The sequence below is a fragment of the Juglans regia genome, chromosome 14 (genome assembly GCF_001411555.2).
Source record: "Juglans regia cultivar Chandler chromosome 14, Walnut 2.0, whole genome shotgun sequence".
Lineage (NCBI taxonomy): Eukaryota > Viridiplantae > Streptophyta > Magnoliopsida > Fagales > Juglandaceae > Juglans > Juglans regia.
The window spans coordinates 8,770,382-8,794,587 of NC_049914.1; the positions used below are offsets into that span (position 1 = coordinate 8,770,382).

The window sequence follows — 24,206 nt, forward strand, 5'->3', positions numbered from 1 at the left end:
CAGATAACTGGAATCCAATTAAATAACGACCATATGACTAGAAGAATCCTAGTCGAAAATAAATACTGAAAAGTGCAAGATAAAATATAAGAGTAGTAGAAAAGAGCAAGGACAAATACTGAAGATACTCAGATTAGTAATTGAAACAATATTATGGGATTACAACGGTGGAGCTAGGAAGTAGGGAAATAGAAGGGTTCTGGAGCTCTTAAGGATTCTTTAAAAATATGTTCTCCTTTCAACAATGCCAAGCACCCTTATATAGGCAAATGGACGGATTACAAATACAATGAACAGTAAATTTCACCATAGGAAAGTTACTAAAAAACCAAGAGTCCAATTAGAAAGAATCTCTATCTTTACAATATATATATATATATATATAAAATAAAAATGCATTTAACTATAAAGAAATTACATAAAAATACATTTACAAATTGATTTGACTTTATATATATTGTACGTTATATTATAAAATTACTTAAAGTAAATCTAACATATCATGCATATAAAGTCATATCAGTTTGTCAGTATATTTTTCTAAAATCTTTTTACAATTATAATATATATATATATCTCCTTATACTTAAAAGCCTCTATCGTCTAATGAACAGTAATGAACAGTAAGATCAACAGTACTGAACAGTAATTCTACTTTACGCTTTCCTTCCTCGTACTCTCTACATCCTCACAATACTCTTCACAAAATACCACAAATCACAGCAACAGATCCTCAAATTACCACGAAAATATTATAAAATATCACAATAGATCACAAAATTACCATAAAAATATCACAAAATCATCATAATAGATCACAAAAGCACAACACAAAATATCACAAAATCACCGCAACAGAGCATGGGGTAGTCACCGGAGGAAGGGGAGCTCGATGGTGGTGGTGCGGTGGCGTGGGGACAACGTACGAAGGCGGTATGGTTGAGAAACCATGTGAGACCCATTCGGGAGAGGGAGTTGCGGGGAGACGAGGGCTGTCATGGGGGCTTCGACGGTGGCTTGGGTCCGTGGGGGTGGTCGCCGGAGGAAGATGAGCTCGATGGTGGTGGTGCGATGGCGTGGGGATGGCGTACGATGGCGCTATGGTGGAGAAAACGTCTGACCCATTCGGCAAATTGAGTTGCAGGGAGAATAGGGCTGCCGTGGGGGCTTTAACGGTAGCTTGAGTCCATGAGAGTGGTTGTCGGCGTCAGGGGAGCAGCTGGTGGCCGAAGGTGGCTGGGTTGTTTGGAGAGGAAGAATCGACTAAAGGGCGCTGCGCACGGCTAAGAAGGGAAAAAGAAAGAGAGGGAAAGGAAAAGGGAAAGAAAGATAGAGAGAGAGAGAGGGAGAGGGAAAAAGACAGGCGGACGGGTAGATATGAAGCGCATGGGTCATGGGATAATAGCTGTAGGAGAGAGGGTTAGGCTAGAAAAGGCGTCATGATGTCCTCTCTCTCTCTCTCTTTTTTCTGACTGACTGACTGACTGATGGCATACATACAGTAACACATACATGCACAAATGATGGTACTTGCTTGTATTTTTACGCTGTTCTGAAATTTCTTTTCATTTCTTCCTTTTATATTGATTTGATCTCATGTGCAGCCATTTTGCTCATTAGATTTTCTCACTCGAAGGCGCAAAACGAGGCTGGTTGGGGTCCGTATTCATTAGTTTGCAAGGCTGTTGTTGTTTGAGTTGATGCGACCCCCCACCCACCAACTATTCACAAGACGTTACACTTTTATAAATTTTACTATATAATTTCTACCACAATTTATATTTTACATTTTTTATAAGAGTTTTACTATATAATTTCTATCACAATTTATATTTTACATTTTTTTAAATTTTTAAATTTTTTAATATTGTTTTTAAATTTTTTTTAACTTAATCTTTTTAAATTATTTGAAATTATTTATTCATTATTCATATAATAAATATTTGATAAAAAAATAATAAAAATTAAAAAAAATATAGAATATGGAGAGTGAAGAGATTGTGAAGATTTGTTCCTTCAATAGAATAATGTCACTCTGAGCACTTGTTAGATATTTTTTTTCTTTTTTTTTCATATTTTTTTAATATATATTTAAATATTTTTAACAAATAAAAAAAATACATTAATACATTAAAAGCTACTTCCTCAATCATAGTAAAAATATAAAATAAATACATGAACAATCAAAATGAAGAAGCAAACTCAGGCGGCATATTTGCATTTTCCATTAAAAATACATGTAGTACACCATGTAACTATATGTTGCAATTTGAATGAACTATATTATTCTCATTTATTTATTTTTATACATTAAATGTTTATATTTTTAAATAATTTATTTAATAGTAATACAGGGCAAACGTGCCTCGCACGTAGCTCTACCGCTAGTATATATATATATATATATTTCACATCGGATGAGTTGGCTTACATGTGCGCATGGGGTGGGGTTGGCCGTAACAACGAACCACAATTAAAGAGTCATTTCAAGCCAGCAAATGGAAAGAAAACCAAGGATGAAGGATCGAAACATATCAGATTTTAAAAAATGAGGGAATGCAATCGGGCTCAGATGGACACTTGAACCCGTTTTAATGGCCCAATAAGCAACAGAACAGATAACATATGTGTCCCTTCCCTGGCTAGACCCAGTGTATTGCCCCAAATAGTATCACATGCATGCTGTCGTTCACCAATTCTTGTTGGGTCCTTCTACATGGATCCAAGGTTTGCACCGATGCAATGTTTGATATATATTTTTGTTACGTTTTTTTAATATTTAAATATTTTAAAAAAATGTAGTTACATTTCATTGGTGCAAACCATGGATCCTTTAGCATTTTCCATTCTTGTATGGCTTTTTAGAACTGAAAAAGTTTTAAATTAATAAAATAAAATGAAAGTGAGATATCTTTTTATTATCTTTTCAATATACGACAGAAACTTAATCGTATTCCTTCTGCATTTTAATGAGCCCAATAACAACACCAAGCCTTGTGTTGATCTTTTTGGGCTCTTTGATCTGTTGCTTTTAAACTTGGAATGGTTCGAACTAGCGGTCCGAATGGTAAATGAGATGAGATGGAAATCTCTCAAAATTTCTCATAAGCTTTCTTTCTAAACATAATTTCAACGTAAAATATTTTTTAATTTTTAATTTTTAATTTTTTTATTTAATTATTATAATTTTTAAAAACTTTAAGGTGTTCTTTGGAAATATAGATGTTTCATCTCATTCCATTTCTAACATATCACTCAAACACAAACATTTTTTAATTTCAAATAGTATTCAATTTTTTCAGTTAATCATTACAATATTTTCAAACTTCTAAACAAAACATAAAAAATAATTAAGTTTTTTTCAAATTCTAAAATAAAAATAATATTAAAGTTTATATTCTGACGATATTTTAATTTTATAATATTTTTATTCAATTTTTTTCTCTTATTTCTCGTAACCCAAATAAAGCATCTTAACTCAAATTCTTTCACTATTATTTACAAAATTTTCATCTCATCTCATTTCCAAAGCATCCCCAACAAAACACAAAAATTAATACAACTTTTTCAAACTTCAAAATAAAAATTATATTCAAACATTTTTTTTTAACTTTATAATATTTTTATTTAACTTTTCTCTCTTTTACCAAAATTCAATAAAATATCTTAATTCAAATTATTTCATTATGAAAAATTCTACTCATCATCCCCTACACCACATACCAACATGTGATTTATCATTTTTGTACTTCTATTTAAACACACATATTTACACATTGTAAATATGTGTGTTTACACATCGAAGACAAAAATGACAAATCACACATCGATATGTGGTGTAAAAATGATGAATAACATTTGTCTTTCATTATTAATCAAGGACCATTTTATTACTATTTAAAGAATTCTGAAATACTCCAACAAACAATCGTAAATAGCCTGCGGAGAGAATGGTATTCCACTTCTCTTGATATAAATAAATTTGTAGCACAAGTACTACTACTAGAGGCTATTAAATGTCATTAATTAGTGAAAATTCAAACCAAAGTCTTTAGAGTTTTACTACAGATCAGCTACTGTTTCACAAATGATTTGTAGCACACTTTACGTGTCATCATCTTATTTTATTTTTTTATTTTTTTTAAACAAAACCTACTCTACTGAGATCACATTCACGCGACAGCACCACCTCCCCTACCTGATTCCCTCTCTCAGCTTACCCAACCCCGTCGTGCGCCACCTGCAATGCCATTGCCCACCACCATCGACTCCCCTCTCATGCCGACCACCTCCAGCTAGCTTCAAGCCTCCACGCGCAGCCCCTCTCTCAACATAAAATGGATTTTCCTACACTGTTTCTCCCTCTCGCCGCTGCTACCGCCGCTGTCGTCAGCCTCCAGCCCCATCTTCGAGCACCACTAAGCCCTTGACCTCCCCCTAGCCATCATCGAGCTTCCATAGCACAGAAGCCCTCCACCTTTCTTTCCTAAAATGGTTTTTTCCTCCCATGGGTTTCTCCACCCATTTGGCCTAGATCCGCCGCCCTCCAGCCACCTTGCCGCCTCCCCCTTGCCACTACCAGCTCCACTGCACCTCCATCAGCTCTCCATGCTCAGTCATACCTCCCATTTGGCTAGATGCGGGACGTAGGGGTGCAGGTGCGGGTGCGGGAGATGATGGCTATGCGGGGTGGGGGTGGAGGAGAGGATGACAACACGGGGTGGGGGTGGGGGAGAGGATGCCGACGCGGGTGGGAGTGGGGGGGTGCAGACCGAACGCAGGGTTGGGGGTGAAGATCGAACTTCAAACTAGTGAAATCTGAGAAAAGAATTTGCTTTGTTGTAGGGACAAATTAGTCATTTTGCTAGGTCACGTAAGGTGTGATGTGGCTGCTTCCAAACAATGGCTACTCCCTATATTTTTTTAAGTCTTTATGACTGCTTGGATACACATATAAGACACAAACCATCTCATTTGAATTGTAAGACTTACTTTATTTGTGTATCCAAACGCCCAAGCAACAAGTTTTAACTCATTTATGTGTATTTGTATATTCTAAAGTGATGTAACCAGATGAACTTTTGGCCACCTTTCTTACAACCCACTACTCTCCTTCATGCCTTCCCTTCCCGATCCCCATTCTCTTTTCACATCCCCATTCTACACGCCAACGCCTTCCTCATCCGAAAAAAGCAAATAACAAATTTATATATATATAATTATCTATTATAATAATCAATTTTATTCTAATATATAATTAGAAGGAAATATTTTGAATTTCCTAATACATAGAATAATAAATAGTTCATAAATAAAATAATATATTTTAACAAAAAAATTGATATTTTTGGCTCACCCAAAAAACTTTGGCCAAGTACAAAAAATAAATTTTGGGGATTTAAATATGTTTATGGGTAATATAATTAATAATAGATATTACTTAATTTTTAATATATTCAAAACTATTATCCAATAATTAAAAAATATTTTTCAATCATTGGTGGAACCCACCACTTTATCAAATCTCCAAAAAATTAAAATCATCTCATCTCATTTTATTACCCAAACATATTTAAGGACAGGTTTGGAGCATGGGATAAGACATAAAATTCTCATCTAATTTCATTTTATCTTATCTCATCTTATTCTCAAACATAATTCAAATATAAAATTTTTCAAACTAATCATTATAACTTTTTCAAATTTTCAAATAAAAAAAATTTCAACTTTTTCAAATCCTAAACTAATCAACTCAAACTATCTCACTACTATTCACAAACTATTTTATTACTATTTATAAAATTTTCATTTCATCTCACTCTTCAAACCTGCCATGACACTAAGGGCGTTCCACACAATCTCTACATCTATACCTTTTATTTTACTTTATTTTATTTTGCATTCTCTCACTCTCTCTCCCAATAAAACAGCTGAATGGATATATACATATATATATATTATTTACATTTGCATTTATTTAACTATCGAAAACAATTTTACGGAATCATCTTTCTCGTCGCTCACTAAAACTAAATATGTTGAAATTATACGTTATGATCATCCATCATCATATGATTGCGTAGAATTGTTAGCCAGTACACATCAACTTGACAAAAAGTCTCAAGGATCTTATAGAATAAAAGTAGTTTGTTAATAAGAAGATTATATCGATTTAAATCCATCTTTATATCTTAGTATATATTGTTAAAGAGTGTCATGTATATTTATCTCTTGTCATGTTTATCTTTTTGTTATGTACTGATCTTGTATGTATATTACATTGCATGCAACTACTTTCATTTAAATAGTGGTAAAATAATTGTAGACTAATTGTAAATTTATCATTTTTTTTATTTATTTAAGTGACATGTTCCCATGAGTAAGGCATGATTGAAGTTTATTCCTAAACCTTTGTATTTGAAGGAGACCTAAATTACTTCTAATACCCTACTTTTATAATTAAATACGCTCTTGTTACATACCCATGCTTTTAACAAAATACATGTTTAATGTTATATGGAAATTGCTTGGAATATGACTGTATATTTCAACTCATATTCAGTTCAAGTCAATGACGAAATCACAATTATTCATTACATTCTAAAATCAATCCCGTCATCATGGACACGTTACCTCTAAATAATCATGTGTTTCTATGTGTTAAAGCCATATGAAATCATAATCCCTAAAAAGAATACACGTTATGAATCATCTTGAAAAGTACGTTAAACATCTCTTAAAACTTCTTTTAAATTATAGGCCTTGAAATATAATTATTGATTATGTGTTTCGCACATCGAATGCTGGGTTCAATCACTTGCAATACAAAAGAAAAGGTGGTCGTCTAGGAAGGCATTTGACATCAGATCATTGCTTATAGAGTTGTCGTGTCGCACCGCCGCTGGGTCTTGTACGACCCATGCTCGGTTGCAAACAAGCTTGGCCATTGACAACTACTCCAACAGGCGAGGAACTATGTCCTAGACGTTGGCCAAGCCTAACTTCAGATCCTCGATGACCATGTCACAAGAGACCAACTCACACTCTGAGGCGACCAACTTAACCTCCAAACTTCTCCGCCCGTAGCTTTTGTGTATGTGAGTTAGCCTTGACGGTGACCACCTCAACTTCCAGGTCCCTCACCTGTCTGGCTCGGGATTCGAGGAAGGACGACTTGATCTTCTAGGACTTGAAGAAGGTCGTATAAGTCTCATGGAGCCAGTTGTATGACCGAGTGTCGGAGTCATGCTGCTTCATCAGCCATGAGATCTCATCTGGATGCTTGCAAGTCGACACCCGCAACTCGACCACCTCCTCCGTCCGACGACCTAACTGGCTCTACAAGTTGTCCCATGACTCCTCACGTAGCTTGGCCTCGAGGTGGTATTGGCCAGCCTCCTTCCGCAACTTGGCGAGGTTGGACTTGAGGTTGGCCCTCTCTTGGCAAAGCCGGACGATGTTCTTCTTCTTTCATTGTCGGCTAAAGTCCATGCCGACTGCCGAACTGTATCCCAGAGAAAAAAACCTTGAGCTTGTCAGCCATCTTTTGGATAGACTCGACGCAAGCCTTAACAAACCCATACTAGGCCCGCAGAGCCTCACTCCCTCCAGCCCCATGGGACCATCCCAACTACCAAGAGGGAGAGAAGGCCTCCCGAGGGGGGAGTCACTAGGCCTCTAAGGCAGAGGTCTGGACAAGGCCCCAGTGTTGCCCTCGGCGTCATTCCCTTGTGGCACCTCAGGTGTTCTGACAGTCGCCACGTAGCCTTCATCCACCACGGCACTATCCCCGATGTTTAACCTAGGCGCAGCGGGAGGACCATGACGTCCTCTACATCCCTTCTGGTGGTCGACTCCACAGGAACCTCCAGCTTGCCTACGGCTTTGTCTGTCAGCACTTGCCCAGACCAGCACTCCAAGTCCTTGTCGCCAGATAGTTCAATGTCCTTGGACCCTGGCGGCACCTCCTCAACTCTGCCCTCGGCCTACATCTCGGGCGACGACACGAGCATCTCACCGACCTTTGAGGGCAATGCCACACGGCCCCCTTATAGGGCTGTCGAGATCTCCAAGGCAAGAGAGTCTAGCATCCTGTACAAGGATCTCTCTCAGATCGGTAGGAGTGACGATTGATTCCCATTTATACCCCTTAAAATACTGTGAGGCACCATTGACCTCGGGGGGGGGGGACTCCCTTGGGTCTTGGAGGAGTCCATGGACAGGAAGGGCGTGCACCGCTGGAAGAAGGACGAGAAGCATTCTAGGGAACCATGGAAGAAAAGAGGAGAACTGGTTAGAAGAAAGTATGAAGGAAAGAGAACAAGAATGGAAGAATGCAAGCGGCACATAGGGAATTCAAAAAATTCGAGAGAGAGTGAAAGCAAACGGATGAAGCGTGGAAGGAGATTGAGTTAGAATAGACATCTGTGTCGTATGGACTTCTCCAAGCTATGAATTGATGCATGTTGTAGAAGGATGAATGACAGGGTGCAAATCCTACTGTTTACACTACACGAAGGGGCATGGGAGGGGAGCCATCACACGCAACCCAAGCATGGGAAGTCAGACAGGCGCACTCAAGTGCACGTCAATCAGTTGGTAACGTGCCGCTGAAACATCCTTGGAAAAGGAAGAATTCTTACCGTACACGTATCATAGACATCCTCTTGGTAGGGCTTGACCAAGAGACTAAAGCCCATCTCGACTTGAGTTGCGCCCTTTCAGCAAGCTTAGGAACCATCACCGTGACTAGCCCATGAGCTGCACATTAAGAATGAAGGTGTCTCAGCATGGGAATCTTGTCAAGGGAGACATACAAGAGTCGCCAACCCTGACGCTTCCTGCGACACCTCACATTTAAAGATCCATGCAGGTAAGTGAACGGGGGTCATAGACAACCCTCCATTCCCTTATGAAGGGAATGGAAAGTGACCGCACCGACTGCATGCTGTTAAGAAGTCACTCGGGGAGCCACGTCGCCTTAAAAACTACGGCTTGGCAACTGTGTGCAGGACACTTCCCTTGACATAGAGTACAAAATGCTCTCCTAATACTTAGTATAAAAGTTGGACACCAGATAAAAATACGGACTCTTCTCTCTGATTCTAAGAAAAATTTTTTGAGGAAAGAACAACGTCGAGCTCTTTTGTATTGTAGGTGATTGAACCTAGTATACGGTGTGCGAAACACGTCATCAACAATAATAGATATAGATATATAAGGTGTACTTTGTAATATTTATAATGTTTTTAAAACCATAATATTTATAACTCTTTGTTCTATAAATGTTGAAGGACACATTATATAATATATATATATATATATATATATCAATTTTGATCATATAAGATAAAATTAATACAAAACTTTACCTCATTTGATTACACAAACTATCTCATCTTATCTACTTATTACAAATTTATCAAACTTTCACATAAAATGTAATAAACAATTCAGATTTATCAATTATAAAACAAAAATAATATTAAAAAATAATATATATATATATTATTTGAGAAAGATTAAAATGTCATTTGGATAGTGAGTTGAGATGAAAGTTGAATAAAATATTATTAAAATAATATTTTTTAAATTATTATTATTTTAAGATTTAAAAAAATAAAATTATTTATTATATTTTATAAAAAAATTTAAAAAAAATTATAATAATAAAATGAGATGAAATAAAATAAGATAAAACGAAACGAAACACTTCTTATATCGTCCTTTTTCCGTAAACTTGAACTATAATTTTTTCCTTTTTGGATCCTAAATTTGACACGTTACCATCACTTGACCGTAGCCAAACAAATATCTACGTTGGAACTTTATTGTGTTTCTTGTTTTCCAAGTTATGAAATCCCCCGAAAAACCCAAACCAACGCTAAGCAACGTCCCTGCTGAGCTCACGACACCACCGAATCGGAGAACGCGAGCGAGCAACGAGTAAAAATCTGGCTTCGAGCCCAGACCCTCCAGGTATATATACAGCCTACCTCCATAGCCAGCAATTTTAAAACTCTCTCTCTGAGGATTTGTTCAATCTGACCCAGTGTTGATACTGTTTTATAGTAACGTTATTACAAGACTGTCTTCTCGGTAATCGTATCTTTTGAGGTTCTGTACCATAATATCGCTCATTTTTCCCGTCTCCGAGAGCGTCTAAATAATGAGATTTTCCAGACTTGGCCGTTCATTGTCACGGTCTTCTCGCTCCAGAGTAAGTTTGTTTTTGGTGCTGTTGAAAGTTTCAAGTTTTGTTTGGGGTTTTGGTCTCATTTATTTATTTAATTTGGGTGGGCTAGAATTTGTTGTGTGGTGGTGGTGGAGGGAGATCGGCGATCTTGAACGAAGAGCTTCTGCGAGTGTCACGTGTGAATGAGTATCTGGGTCGTGTGGATGGGGGCTCTGGGTTTTTGAGGGGTTATTTGACAACTACAGTTGGAGCTCACAGGGAGCTCGCCCCCAAGGCGTATTTATCCAATTTGAACCACGTTCTTGCCAACCCTAGATTACATCGGCTTTTCTCGAGTGAAGCCCCAAAGAAAAAGAGTAAGTAATTGATCTTTTTTTTTTTTTAAATTTTAATCTGTTACTATTTGGTTGGCACTTCGTGAGGACTTTTATTGCTCAAATACTAGCTGAAACCATATGTGCAATAGTTGTTTCTAAAAGAAAGAAAGTATATTTGGAATTGCTAATTTCAATGCTCTTCATTTGCAGATTATGAGAACTTTTATCCGAAGGAAAAGAAGGAAATTCCAGAGGGGAACAAGCAAAAGTCCGAGTCAAAAGGTCGAAAACTTTTTATTTTCTGTTTTATACTTTTTTCCATCATTGGATTGAGAATTTCCAATTTAAACATAGCCGTTGCTGATTGAATGATGGTAATGGAATTGCGAAACAATGCAGGATATCATTCTTGGCATAGATGTGTTTTATTATTGTTTGTCTGTGTACCGATCAAGAAAGAATTTGTGTTCCTGTGTGTTTCAGAACTTTGACATTTAAGAGATTTCTGATTTTGTGATTGTTTGTGTCTTTTTTCTTCATTATGATTATACAATTTACCCTATGTTGCTTAAAATTATGCAAAAAAAAAAAAAAAAAAAAAAACAACAACAACAACAACTATGCTGCTGAAAGTGAGGGTGCGTGTTTGAGCTGAAAGCCTGAAAGTAACATGTCCATTGTGGTTTGCAGCAATATGTTGGAGTTCTAGATGTCATTGGTGGAGTTTCATTTGTTTTCCTTTAGGGAGCTTTTGCATTGCATGGTGGATGTTGTGAATTCTGCGTGTGTTTTAATATTCTGGTTTGCTTTCATCTCACATTTCACGTTTTAAAGATGACTCTAGTTTTATTTTATATTCTCTCCAAGTAAAAAGATGCCTCTGTTTCAGATGTTTTTGATCTGGGTACAGGCTATCTTGGTCTTTACATCAAGGTGCTATGGGAATGGGTTTTCTGTGGGGTCAGGTTGTGGTAAGGTTGTCTTAGCCATGTGGGCCAGACCATGTGAAGGGTTTAAAACTAAGTATGTTAATGTTATTTTGATTTTATTGCTGGAATTCTTATACAAAAGAGAGAAAAAGAAAAGAAAAGAAAAGAACATTAAAACAATCCTGGAAAATTCCTTTCACTTTGCTAGTTTTGGTCTCTTATGCATATGGAATACTTGATGTGGAGGAATGTGGCTGTCTTACTGTACCAAAATTGCAAAAAGAGTTTGCTAAGTAAACCGTGTTTTCTATTTCCAAATATACACTCACTCCATCTCACACAAATTAATAGATTGCTTCATTGGAATACAAATATGAAATTTCTTTTGTTAAATTACCTGCCACCTTGGAAATAGTAAAATTTGATTCTCTCTACTTATGAATTTTTCGTGCATCCTTTTAATTTAATCTCCCGAGTTTTAGATATAGACCTTTAACAATTGTGTTTTCTTTTTTAATTAATTAATTTATTTAATTTTTAATTTAAGACCTTTAACAATTCTGATTACCTGATTATTCTTCTAATTTCAGATGACTCGAACACAGATGATCGTTGGAATTTTCAAGATGCTTTCATAAAGCAATTTCAGAATTTCATCACTCCTTTAGTTGTAATTGGCCTAGTTCTTTCTTCCTTACCATTTGGTTCTCGTGAACAGAAACAGGTAAGCAGATCTCTTTTAGTGATTTCAGTGGCATTCTTGATTTCACTTCGGTCAACTTGCAAAATTCAATTATGATATACTATCAAATAAAAAAGCCAAAATGTGTGGTTCTGATATGTTATTCAATATTTTTTGGGTAAATACTACTTTCCTCCCATAAACTACCATCACTTATTCATTTACACATAAACTTTAACTGGGTGCAATTCAGAGCTATTTTGAAGTTTCAGTGCTAATTTGCACACTTATCCCATCTGTGCTCTTAATAAATTTACATTATTCCCATCTACGCTTTTAATAAATTTACGTTACATAGAAGTTAGTTTGCCCTCTTTTCCTCTTAACAATTGATAGTTGGGACGAAAATATATAATATGATAAAAATGCCCTGGATATAGGTGTTTTATCAGGTATTTGTGCCATTGTATTTGCTCTTCTATTCAAGTTAATGGTTGTTATGGACAAAGGGGCAAACTGACATGATTTTCGAAATATTGTTCATGTTTAACCGAATCAAAGTTTACGAGTGCAAGGAAGGTGTAGTAATTCACAATGAGAGGGCCTCTTATCCTTATTTTTTTCACTTAACTTGTTCGGTGATTATTCCCTTTTGATGAATTTGTTCAAGTTGATATTAGGCTTGATTTGGCTTGGGACATATTGAATTCTTAGCATTGGGTATTCTTCAATGTGACTCTGCCTGTCTAATTGCAATCTTTATAGTACTGGAAATTAATCTTCTCATTGGAATAAGTGAACGAAAATATCAATTTAGTTTTAGATCAATGGAATCATTCACTGTTGTTTATCATTGTTGTTTATGTGTCAGAAGTAATTGTAATAAAGGGACTTTGTTTTCTTCTGCTCATTCTGTTCATGTTGCAACATTTCCCATATTCATATGTTCTGTGTTTTTTTTTTTACTTTCATTATGACCATGTTTTCTTTTGCTCATTCTGGAATATTCTAACTTCTAGCAGATTAGTTTTCAAGAGTTCAAAAACAAGCTTCTGGAGCCAGGCTTGGTGGATCATATAGTCGTTTCTAATAAATCAGTTGCGAAAGTTTATGTAAGGAGTTCTCCACGCAATCAAACGAGTGATGATATTGTGGAGGGACCTACTAATGGTACCCCTGCAAAAGGAAAGGGGGGGCAGTATAAATACTATTTTAACATTGGAAGTGTTGAATCTTTTGAGGAGAAGCTGGAGGAAGCCCAGGAAGCATTAGGGATAGATCCTCATGATCATATTCCTGTAACGTACATGTCTGAAATGGTTTGGTATCAAGAATTGATGAGATTTGGACCAACTGTCTTGCTTTTGGGTACCCTTTTGTTTATGGGGCGGAGAATGCAAGGTGGGCTGGGCGTTGGTGGTGGTGGTGGAAAGGGTGCCCGTGGGATATTTAACATAGGAAAAGCCCACGTTACGAAAGTGGATAAAAATGCCAAGAATAAGGTAATCTTTCTATTTCTCTGATGGTAATTGTTTTCTTTTTGCATCCAGTTTTTGCACTAATTTATCTTTCCTTGTAATATAGTTAAATGACTACATTCTGGGTTTTGGTTTTGGGTTTTTTTTTTTTTTTTAAATTCTGGGGTCGATTGGTGCAGATCTATTTCAAAGATGTTGCCGGATGTGATGAAGCAAAGCAAGAAATCATGGAATTTGTGCACTTCCTAAAGAACCCTAAGAAGTATGAGGAATTGGGAGCAAAGATTCCTAAAGGGGCTCTCTTGGTGGGCCCCCCAGGCACAGGAAAAACACTTCTAGCAAAAGCAACTGCGGGGGAATCTGGTGTGCCTTTTCTCTCCATATCTGGTTCTGATTTTATGGAGATGTTTGTTGGTGTTGGACCATCTAGGGTGAGAAACTTGTTTCAAGAAGCAAGGCAGTGTGCTCCCAGTATAGTTTTTATTGATGAGATTGACGCAATTGGTCGAGCAAGGGGGCGTGGGGGCTTTTCAGGTGCAAATGATGAGCGTGAAAGTACTCTAAATCAGTTGCTGGTTGAAATGGATGGTTTTGGAACCACTTCTGGAGTTGTTGTGCTTGCTGGAACCAATAGACCTGATATTTTAGACAATGCTCTTTTGAGGCCTGGCCGATTTGATCGCCAAATTACAATTGATAAACCTGATATTAATGGCCGTGACCAGATATTTCAGATCTACTTGAAAAAAATTAAACTTGATCATGAGCCATCGTATTACTCTCAAAGGCTTGCAGCCCTCACACCTGGGTTTGCTGGAGCAGACATTGCAAATGTCTGTAACGAAGCTGCTCTAATTGCTGCAAGGAAAGAGGGAACACAGGTCACAATGGAGCATTTTGAGGCAGCTATAGATAGGATCATTGGTGGTCTGGAGAAGAAGAATAAGGTAACTCATTTTTAGCCACTCGTGTTACATTACGTGGGAACTTTTCGAAAGCTTTTTGATAAGTAGGAAGTTTCAGATTTTAATTATATCACCATATTCTTTTTGTTTGGTGGGTTATTCTTGTTTGGTGGCTTTGTGGATGGCCGTTGTAGTTCATCTTGAACTGTTCTCTGAAACACTGCATGTTAAATTGCTGGGAAACTACATTTGACCACTTCTCAAATTTGATTTGCCAACCTCTGGTTTGAAACATTACAGTTTATCCATGTGAGGTCCAATTGTTGCGTCTTTTGGTTCATTAGTTTAATGTATTCAGATTGTAATGACTATTATATTTTTTTTCAGTTTGTTACCAATAAAAAAGAGTGTATTTCTTTTGGTTTGTTCGTTTTTCTGAGACACATGCTTATACATGCAAAATTTAAGGATTTGGGACTGAAAAATATTAGAACAATAGGTTTGCTCCTCAAACTTGACCCAAACTACAAGTAGATAAAATGAAATTAAACATAAGTTACTTCTTGACAAAGGTTAGTTATAGGATGCCTGAATGGTTTTTTTCACAGCACTGGACCTTTTCTGTGGTTTTGGTCTTTTGTTAGGTCCACATTTGTTTTGAAAATTTTGGCATGCTGAAAATATTCTTGAAACAGGGAAGACTGTCATTGTTTTTAAATTTCAGTCTGATCCTTCTCCCCCTTGATCAACATGAGAACTTCTGACATCCTTTTTTGCAAGCAGGTAATTAGCAAGCTGGAGCGCCGAACTGTTGCCTATCATGAATCAGGTCATGCTGTTGCCGGATGGTTCTTAGAACATGCGGAACCCTTGTTGAAAGTAACAATTGTGCCTCGTGGTACAGCAGCGCTTGGATTTGCTCAATATGTTCCTAATGAAAACCTTCTCATGACTAAGGAGCAGCTTTTTGATATGACATGCATGACACTCGGTGGTCGGGCAGCTGAACAGGTAACTCTGAAGTTTTGCCACTCCTATCATCTATTTGGATGGGGCCAAGCCATACAAACTAGATTGCATGTTTTTTTTTTAACTGTATTGTAGAAAGTTTGCAATTATGTTCACCTCATATTCCCCCATGTTGCACAAACTAACCCACTTTCCAATTAACATAATTGGAAATGCATGAATGAACAGAAATTCAAGCGTAATGCCTTGGGCCATTCAATTTAGAGGGTGATGAAGTGGAATATATTTCTTTTGGATGCAGGTGCTGTTGGGAAAGATCTCGACGGGTGCCCAAAATGATCTGGAGAAGGTGACAAAGATGACCTACGCACAAGTAGCTGTCTATGGTTTTAGCGAGAAGGTGGGTCTCCTTTCATTCCCTCAAAGGGATGACACAATGGAGATGTCCAAGCCCTACAGCAGCAAGACCGCGGCAATTATTGATGGTGAAGTGCGAGAGTGGGTGGGCAAGGCATACGAACACACAGTCCAGCTTATAGAGCAACACAAGGAGCAAGTGGCTCAAATTGCGGAGCTGTTGCTCGAAAAGGAAGTTCTTCACCAAGACGACCTGCTTCAAGTTTTGGGCGAGCGGCCATTCAAATCAAGTGAGCTCACAAATTATGATAGATTTAAGCAAGGCTTTCAAGAGGAAGATCAGAAGACTGTGGAGACGCCTGTTAATGGTAGGCCTGAGGAGGAGGATGGTTCTTCACCCCTAGAACCTCAAGTACTCCCTGCTTGATTACTCTGGCTGTTCTATCGTCTGTAATTGTACATGCAACGAATTATTTTTTCTCCATTTTTCCTTGATGTTGACAAAACTGTACAAGCAGTATTTTATTACTGCAGACTGCAGAGTTTCGTTATTTGCTTCAAATTTCACATTGTGTTGAATTTATTTCTCCGAATGGTCGGAATTTATGGATTCGGTATAGTGATCTGTATAGAGAAAAGATATTTGTAATCGTGAATTGTGTAACCGTCGCGTAATCGTTTTGAAAAAAGTGAATAAAATATGAGATTTACAGAATAAAAATAATTTTTTAATAGTAAATTCTACTATTTTTCTACGTAATATTTACGCACTCAATTGTATATAAAATTACTCGATATATTCTGTTCTTATTTAAATTTCGGACCAGTCCGGTCATTTTGTTTCCTTCCGGTCATTCCGGAAGGTAGACGGAATTTACATTCTGATGCGGAATGCGTTCATGTAATTTGTGAAGCCTTTCAAGCTTCAACCATAGTCTCGCATTTAATCATAAACATAACTGCAGCGCGCGGGAAAAAAAAAGTCCCCGCGCGGGGGAGAGAGAGAGAAACGGATTGTACCAGAAACGATGCCGTTTAGAATATTGTTTATACAGGTTTTTAGATTTCTGACACTTCAGCTCTCCCTCTCTCTCTCGGTTCTGGTTCATGTCTCGCTCTCTTCCACGCTGTGGTGGTTTTCACTGATCGAAACTCGAGTCTCGCTCTCGACCTCTTAGAGACACTGTTCTTTGCTGCTTGGGTTCGCAAACCAATTTTCACTACGTCCTGATGCTGCTGTACATTGCAGCCGATCCACTCGCAATAGTTTCACTCACAGCATGAAGGTATTTTCGTTACTCTCATGTAGGTAGGCTCTGTATTATAGCACTAAAACGAGGAATAATGAAAGAAATCTGAAAACTTAAGAGTCTAGTGTGTCTCGGACTCCCAGAATGGTTATAGTTCTTGAGATTTGGCCCCGGCATTTTCTCGGTTTAAGCAAACAGGTTTCACGTGGGAACATTTTATGGTTCTTGGTTATGGTTGTATGAACCAAACCCTCTGTTTGTATCGAGTTTGCTTCTTAAGTGTTTTGGAAGAAACTTCCGTTTCTTGGAAATGGCGGTTTCAAATGTAGCTTTTCAAGCTTCGACTTATGTGTTCATGGTATGGATGCTGGTGGTGGCACCAAAGTTTGAGTTAGGAATGATTTTTTGTGTATGGAGTTTCTTCTTTAGTGTTCAATTCTTTGTATAGAGAGTTTTCTTAGTTTTTTGACAGAGGTTTGGGATATTGAATTGGTTTTTTCTTTTTTGGACTATTTATACTTTTTGAAACGGAAAAGGAGATCGCGGAATGTAATTGCAACGATAATACTGTGATGAAGGTTACCTGACAGAATTGACAAGTTCACAAGCATGTGGCGTTTTGATTGTTATTCTATCTTTCTATTACTTAGTATTTAGCCCTTCCTTTACTAAAGAGGTGGGGTGGGGTTGTATAGCATTGTTTCAGGATATGCATGATCGTAGCAAAATACATTTATGGCATTTTTTTCCATTCTCTTCTTACAGATCAAATTTTGATGTTTCAATTTATCGTGTGCTGTTGCTTTGATGCTTATGAGAATCAATATAAATGTTGCTGTGATGTCAACGTAGCACTCCATTCGGTGTCTTTGCTTGAGATGTCATTCTTCAGCATGCCTATTAATGTTAGGTCCATGAAAATTTTGAGCTGGTTATATGTTTAGATGTTTTTCGCGAAATATAGTTAAGTACACATAAGTAAGGGGCTCTTGTGTTAAGGTATATCATACCTTTGAGTCTCTCATATCTTTATTCTTTATTTTCATATTGAACAATTGATAATTGCCTTTGAACTTAGTCACAGATGGAGGCAATGGAATGTAGTGATGGTGCGGTAAATGCTGGTACAACTACATCGGCAGCTGATTATGGTCTGGATTTTGATAGCCCAATGCCTCCCATAATGGAAGAATCCTCTATGAAAGATGGTGATAGTCGAGGCACTTCTTGTGGTCACCCACCATTGAAATCAAAAGCATGGGCTCATTTTACTAGAGTTAAAGATGGTGATCCCAATAGCCCTAAAGCTAGTTGCAATTATTGTGGGAGGTCGTACAAATGCCATTCAAAAAAGCAAGGCACTTCATCCATGTTGTACCATTTAACAATTTGCAAACACTACCGTGCTAGACAGAATCGCTTGGCTGCATCAAAATCAAAGTTGATTTGTGAACTGAAGAAAGATGGAGATAGCACCACTGGGAGTCTTGCAATTGATAAGTGTGTTGAAAAGAAAATAGGGGTGGCAATTGCTAGGATGATAATAGTGGATGGGTTACCTTTTAGGTTTGTTGAAGGCCAAGGTTTTAGGGACTTTATGAGGACAATTGATTCTAAATTCCCAATCCCTTCTTGCATCACTGTGATGCGGGATTGTGTTAAGCTCTACCTACTGGAGAAGGAGAAGTTAAGGAATTTGTTCACTACATCAGGTCAAAGGGTTTGCCTAACTACTAGTATGTGGACCTCAACACAAAACCTTAACTATATTTGTATAACTGGCCATTTCATTGATAATGATTGGAACTTAAATAAAAGAATTATGAACTTTTGCAAAGTTCCTGATTATGAAGGTGTGACTACTGGAAGGGTGATTGAGTCATGCTTGCTTGATTTTGGCATTGATAATATCTTTACCATCACAGTTGACAGTACTACCTCTAATGATACTGCTATTGACTATATAAGGAGGAGAACCAAATATAAGGTGGGTACCATATTAGACAATGAGTTTATTCACATGAGGTGTTGTGCACATATGTTGAATCTTATCATGACTGAAGGTATAAAAGATGTTAATGAATCAATTGTGAAGGTTCGAAATGCAGTGGCATATGTGAAGTCTTCCCCTTCAAGGTTTGATAAGTTTAAGTCTTGTATGGAGATGCAAAAAATTCAGAGTAAGGATCTTTGTCTTGATGTTCCAAATAGGTGGAACTCAACATCTATGATGTTGGATGTGGCAGAAAAGTGTCAAAGTGCCTTTGAACTTTTGCAAGAAAGTGATGGACAGTTTGTCCATCACTTGAGTGGGGATGAGCAAGGGAGACCAGGCTTGGGTCCTCCTGATTGTAATGATTGGGATAATGTTCGTGTCATTGTGAAGTTTTTAAAGATATTTTATGATGTAGCATTGCGTATTTCTGGATCTTTACATGCTAATTCTAATTTATATTTTCATGAACTTTCTGTGGTTCATCAACATTTGCAAGCACTTTGTGAAAGTGGTGATAATCTCTTGCGTAGCATGGCTGAAAGATTTAAGGCGAATTTTGAAAAATATTGGATGGATTTTGAGAAAGTTTAACTTAATGTTATTTGTAGCTGCTGTGCTTGACCCAAGATACAAGTTGGATGCTTTAGAGTTTTGGTTCACAGAAGTTGTTGGCATCGAACAGGCAACTGAACTTGTAGCAAAGCTAAGGAGAGTCATTGACCGGCTATATGATCAATACACTAAATTTGGTGGTGATGTATGTGGGGTTGAGTTAAGTGGTGCTGAGCCTCAAAGTTCCTCAATATCAATTAATTCTAGTAAGCAAGGATTCTTGAATTTCATGAGTAGGTACTACAAGATTCGAACATCGCAAAATAATGTAGGGTGCAAGTCAGAGTTGGATCAGTATTTGACGGATGATATTGAAGCACCAAATGAGAATTTTGATATTTTAAATTGGTGGAAGGTGAAGTCAACAAAATTTCCGATCCTTGCCCATATAGCAAAAGTTGTGTTGGCTGTTCCCATTTCAACTATTGACTCTGAGTCTAGTTTTAGTGCTGATGGTCAGGTGTTGGATCATTTTCGGAGTTCATTATCTCCAACAGCAGTTGAGGCAATTATATGCGCACAAAATTGGCTAAAAGAGGCTCCACCCATTGCTTATGACACTCGAGATGTAATGGTAGATGCTGAAAGCTATAAGCTAGAATCAGGTCATCTCATTATAATTTATTTTTATTTGACTAAATATTGAAATTATTGGTATTATAGTTATATACTAAGTTTTCAGTTATTCTTTTTGTAGAGATATCTTTAAGGAACATTTTACACGATGACGATTGATTGAATCTTGGCTCTACTGAGGTAATCTTAGTCATATAACTGTTGGTTGCTGAAATCTTGTCAGAAATTAGATAATTATCGGTTCCATTTAATGGGGCTGTTGTTTTAATTTGGACGGTGCTTGTTGGTTCCTTTTACAGGTGAGGGAAGTGGTAATTCTTGGTGTTGTGAAAAGAAAGCTTGGAGATGGCTAGGGTGTGAGAGATCGCTGTCTTTTGGTTGCTATCTGTTTGCTGGTTCATTTTTTCTATGGCTTATGTGATTCTCTAAAAGAAAATTGACTGTAGCTCTTTTTTGATTTTGTAGCTATGATTATGATGTAAAATACTTAAACTTTGCTGGCTGAATGTCAATATTATGGTCTGTAAGAAAACACATTGCTGGCTGGAGAGGAATATATTGTCGGTTGGAGCTGGATGGATGGGAAATTATTTTAGTTTCTCTTTATCCGAGTTCTAATATTCTCTGCATGTATATTAATGTTCTAATCTTGAGATGAGTTTAGAATAGAGACAAGCTTTTGATCGTACATTCAACCTGTTATTGTTAGCAACTTAACACTGTTTGATAGTTAGTAGTCATAATTTGTAACTCGATAAGCTGACTGAGTTGGATGGAATAGGTTTTAAGAGAACTGCAATGCTGTAACTTGATAAGCTCCATGGTCCTTTTTTCTGTTTCTTTTGATATGCTGATTCACAGCATTGCAGTAGACTTTTCAAGGACCATGGGGCATGGTTTCTCGACTTCAAACTGCGGGAGTATATGTAGTATTTCCGAAATTATCAATCGCCGAAACTAAACCAAACCATATGCCCCTGCTGACCTCTGTAACTATTGTCCAAATCAGAAAACATGAGCACCAAATATCTCACTATACCTCAGCCTCCATACCTATCACTCCCAACATTACTTCCTCTCTGAAGTTGTTGGACTTGACCAGTTGTGGTAATTATTTTTAGTAATGTTAATTCAAAGTCTTTGTTAGTATCATACGCGAGGTTTATGAATAAAATTGGGTACCGTCTTTTTTCTTTAAAAAAAATGGTTTTTACCATTACATCACAGTTTTGTCTTTGAGATCAAAATAGTGATCTTTTTCGGACTCGGCTGCTGCTTGCCTTCCGGACTCATCTTGTTCCAACGTAAGGCTTCCTCTTCTTTTAGATTTATTTATTTTTTGTGCTATTGAATTGTCAACTTATATTTGTTATTTATTTATTGTTTAATTAATTTTTGGTGGGCTAGACATTGTTGCTTGGTGGGAGTGGTGGTTGTGGAGGGAATTTGCAATCCTGAACGAAGGGCTTCTGTGAGTGCCACATGTGAATGAGTATTTAGATTGTGGATGGGGGATTATGGCTAATGAGGGGGTATTTAGTGACAATTGCCCATATGGAGTTCACTTTGAAGGCATGTTTGTATGAGTTAAATCATGTTTTTGCACGTTGGCTTTGTTGTGCAAAACGAGAAGAGAAAAGTAAAGTAAAAACAGAAATTAGTCACATACGATACAAATTTATGTGGTTCGATAATGTGTCTACAACTACGGAGATTTTATTCTTTTAAGAAAAGTCAAAATACATTGTGGGGCAAAAATACAATGATTTGACAATTGTATTGTTCACAATGTACATATATATAGGTTATGCGGTGGAAACCCTAGTAGATTTAATTATCGGGTTATTCACTTGAGTGAGTGATGAGTGAATATCGAGCAAACTCTTTGCCTAAGTCTCGCTAGAGCCAACTGATAAGTGAGTGTCGAGCGAACTCTCTATTTGAAGTTTGCTTGAGCGAAAGTCGAGTAAACTTTCGGCTTGTCTCCGCTCAAGTCACAAACCAGGCTCCACAATCTAACAATTCTCCCACTTGGATACTGATACAATTAATGTATAAACTCCTGCCTCTAAAATTGAAACCCTCCACTCTACAACTCATAGCTCCTATCTTCAAGCTAGAAGACCAGCTAATTAAGTTTTGCACAGCTTCGATTTCTCAAATGTAACAACATTATCTGCAGGGTTTTTGCTTCCACAGATCTTCTCAAATATCAACTGGCTATCATCAAGAAGAGATCGAATAAAATGATATATAATCTGAATATGTTTAGTCTTGAAATAAAATACAATATTCTTACAAGGAATATGTTACTCTAATTGTCACTATAAAGAGTACCCTATCTTTTTTTTTTTTACCTAATTCCTCTAAGAAACTCTGTAACTAAATCATTCCCTTTTAGGCTTTTGATACAACGACATACTCAACTTCTGAGGTAGACAACACAACAGTCTTCTGCAAGTTTGAACCCCAAGACATGGTAGTACCATGTAGTACCACCCAAAGTGTATATAAAATATGTGGTACTCTTTCGGCTATCACGACAATACCACGCAGTGCCACTAGCTAAGTCAGCATCAACATAACCCTGTAGTTTCATACCTGCTCCAGTAAAGCAAAGACACATCTGAGGAACCTCTCAAGTACCTCAAAATCTACTTTACTACCTCCCAATGCTGCTTTCTCGGGTTATTCATATACCTACTCACAACTCTCACTGCATAGACAATATATAGTCTTGACCAAGGCTTTCTATTTCTTGAATATTTCAAACACATCATATTTCAGTTTCAAGAAATAGACTCATATCTTTTTGTTGTGGTCGTCGATGAAGGTGAGGTAGCATCAAGAAACATCCAAGAGATGAGACTGGGGAAGGCCCCCACAAATCCGTGTGCACAAGTTTCCCCTTTCTTGACCTCAGTGCTCTACTGCCCCTCAAGAAGCTAACAATTTTCTGCTTCCCCAAAATACAACTCTCATACATGTTCAGATCAACTAACTTCAGCTCAGGTAGCTTTCCTTTCGATAAAAGTTCCTTCATCCCTTTTTGACTCATGTGACCAAGCCTGCAGTGCCACAACTCTGCAGTGCTCTCAGCTTTAGTGGTTGCAATTGTGTCGCTTCGATCCCAATGTCATGTACAAAGTTTCAGTTTTCTAATCACTATCCAACATCATCTCTCCTTTTGTGACCTTCCATATGCCGCCTAAGAAAACTATTGAATGACCAACATCATCAAGATGTCCTACAGAGATCAGGTTTTTCTTCTGCTTGGGAATATATTTGACTTTGTGCAAAGTCCACACATTCATATTTGGAAGTACAATGTCTACATCTCCCACTCCCACTACATTCAGCGCTTCTCCATCAGCCATGTATATTTTACCGAAGTCACCAATAATGTAGTTCTGCATGATTTATAGGTGTGAAGTGGTGTGAAAAGAAACTCCTGCTTCCAAGATCCAATCATCAACTGGATTGTGAACTGCAACAAGAGAGCATCCTGTATTTCCCCAGTTACCAGGTTTGCAGCGTCATTCTTTGTCTTTTTTGAATTTTTGCAGTTCCTTTTAAAGTGGTCAGTCTTGCCATAGTTCCAGCAAGTGCTTTGTTGCTCACACATTGACTTGCTCTTGCCCTTATTCCTCAATTTTGATTTGCCCTTATTTGAGTTTCTATCATGTCCTCTGACTCAAGTGTCAACATTCAGAGTAGAAACTGAACCGAGGTCTCACCAAAATCTCTCATGCATACCTCCTTAACAAGAATCAAATCTTGGATATCGTCATATTTTAACTTCATCTTACTGGTAGAATTACTCACAACTATTCTCATGGCCTCCCGGCTATTTGACAATGACGCCAACGAAATCAATGTCCAAATCTCATCATCAAACTCAATTTTGACTGACCATAATTGATTTGTGATTGTAGTAAAT

The 24,206-nt window shown here is 37.3% G+C and overlaps 2 protein-coding genes across 3 annotated transcripts; both read left to right on the forward strand.

The window, feature by feature from the left end:
• Window positions 1-9,833: 9,833 nt before the first annotated feature.
• Window positions 9,834-16,488, forward strand: LOC109013007 (ATP-dependent zinc metalloprotease FTSH 10, mitochondrial-like). Of its 2 annotated transcripts, none has more exons than XM_018994907.2 (9): window positions 9,834-9,978; window positions 10,072-10,219; window positions 10,305-10,551; window positions 10,723-10,794; window positions 12,032-12,165; window positions 13,143-13,625; window positions 13,781-14,548; window positions 15,290-15,517; window positions 15,777-16,488. In XM_018994907.2, exons 2-9 carry the CDS (start codon window positions 10,169-10,171, stop codon window positions 16,257-16,259), a joined length of 2,466 nt encoding a protein of 821 aa, XP_018850452.1. In that variant the 5' UTR covers window positions 9,834-9,978; window positions 10,072-10,168; the 3' UTR covers window positions 16,260-16,488. The 2 variants fall into 2 exon arrangements, with proteins under 2 accessions (XP_018850452.1, XP_018850454.1); XM_018994909.2 differs by having other exon boundaries at window positions 13,146-13,625.
• Window positions 16,489-16,909: 421 nt separating this feature from the next.
• On the forward strand, window positions 16,910-20,982 carry LOC109013016. The gene is made up of 5 exons (XM_018994928.2): window positions 16,910-17,118; window positions 18,161-18,818; window positions 19,687-20,295; window positions 20,388-20,446; window positions 20,566-20,982. Exons 1-4 carry the CDS (start codon window positions 17,113-17,115, stop codon window positions 20,423-20,425), a joined length of 1,311 nt encoding a protein of 436 aa, XP_018850473.2. The 5' UTR covers window positions 16,910-17,112; the 3' UTR covers window positions 20,426-20,446; window positions 20,566-20,982.
• Window positions 20,983-24,206: the final 3,224 nt, after the last annotated feature.

Bases quoted from the DNA above. Each gene is read 5' to 3' on its own strand.
- LOC109013016 (XM_018994928.2), top strand. The intron at 18,819-19,686 runs GTATGTGGACCT...TGTTATTTGTAG, and splicing joins AAGGGTTTGCCTAACTACTA to CTGCTGTGCTTGACCCAAGA. The intron at 20,296-20,387 runs GTCATCTCATTA...TTCTTTTTGTAG, and splicing joins AAGCTATAAGCTAGAATCAG to AGATATCTTTAAGGAACATT.
- LOC109013007 (XM_018994907.2), top strand. From the start codon at position 10,169: ATGAGATTTTCCAGACTTGGCCGTTCATTGTCACGGTCTTCTCGCTCC. The intron at 10,795-12,031 runs GTCGAAAACTTT...TTCTAATTTCAG, and splicing joins GCAAAAGTCCGAGTCAAAAG to ATGACTCGAACACAGATGAT. The intron at 15,518-15,776 runs GTAACTCTGAAG...TTTTGGATGCAG, and splicing joins GTGGTCGGGCAGCTGAACAG to GTGCTGTTGGGAAAGATCTC.